Source organism: Penaeus monodon, chromosome 29, assembly GCF_015228065.2.
Source record: "Penaeus monodon isolate SGIC_2016 chromosome 29, NSTDA_Pmon_1, whole genome shotgun sequence".
In the NCBI taxonomy this organism is placed as follows: domain Eukaryota; kingdom Metazoa; phylum Arthropoda; class Malacostraca; order Decapoda; family Penaeidae; genus Penaeus; species Penaeus monodon.
In genome coordinates, this window is record NC_051414.1 from 30007492 (window position 1) to 30008009 (window position 518).

Below are 518 nucleotides of genomic sequence, written 5' to 3' on the forward strand. Positions count from 1 at the left end.
CATGGAAGCAGCACCACTTTAGTCATGATCAACAAGAACCAGGTGAACTTGAGCTGATACTGGCCTCCCATCAAAACACTGCTTACTGAACAAAGCTCAGGATTTGAGGATGTGTCGTGCAATAACCACCTCTTATGCCACTCGGTTGCGTGACAATTACCTTGAACCGTAACGCCGGCTGTACCTATGGCAATCCCGTGCATAATGACCCCGCTCGCCGCACTCATAACATCGGTCATCTGGGTGGAAGGGGCGACCTCGGCGTGGTGGAGGTCCCCGGAATCTGCTGCGTGACTTGCCCGTTGATAGCTCTACTCTCACACGTCGCCCGCAGATGGTTCTGGTAGGAAGGAACAAAAGATATTAGTTTATAGACCAACTTTAATTAAGCACAGAAAATTTTATAGAGGAACTTTTTAAACAATTTGGCAGGCCAAAATACAAAGCGTTTTAGTCTAACCAATACAAAGTTTATCATTTCTAAAGACCAACTGCATAAAATCCCTCAAGCCTGTACA

At 46.1% G+C, this 518-nt stretch overlaps 1 protein-coding gene across 1 annotated transcript in view; it reads right to left on the reverse strand.

The window, feature by feature from the left end:
• The window catches only part of LOC119592136 (serine/arginine-rich splicing factor 7-like), a gene marked incomplete in the record, with an annotated part of 10192 nt that overhangs the window by 3314 nt on the left and 6360 nt on the right, over window positions 1–518 (reverse strand). Inside the window, 1 exon segment of the mRNA XM_037940954.1 lies at window positions 161–340. Coding sequence (XP_037796882.1) covers window positions 161–340 — 180 coding nt within the window.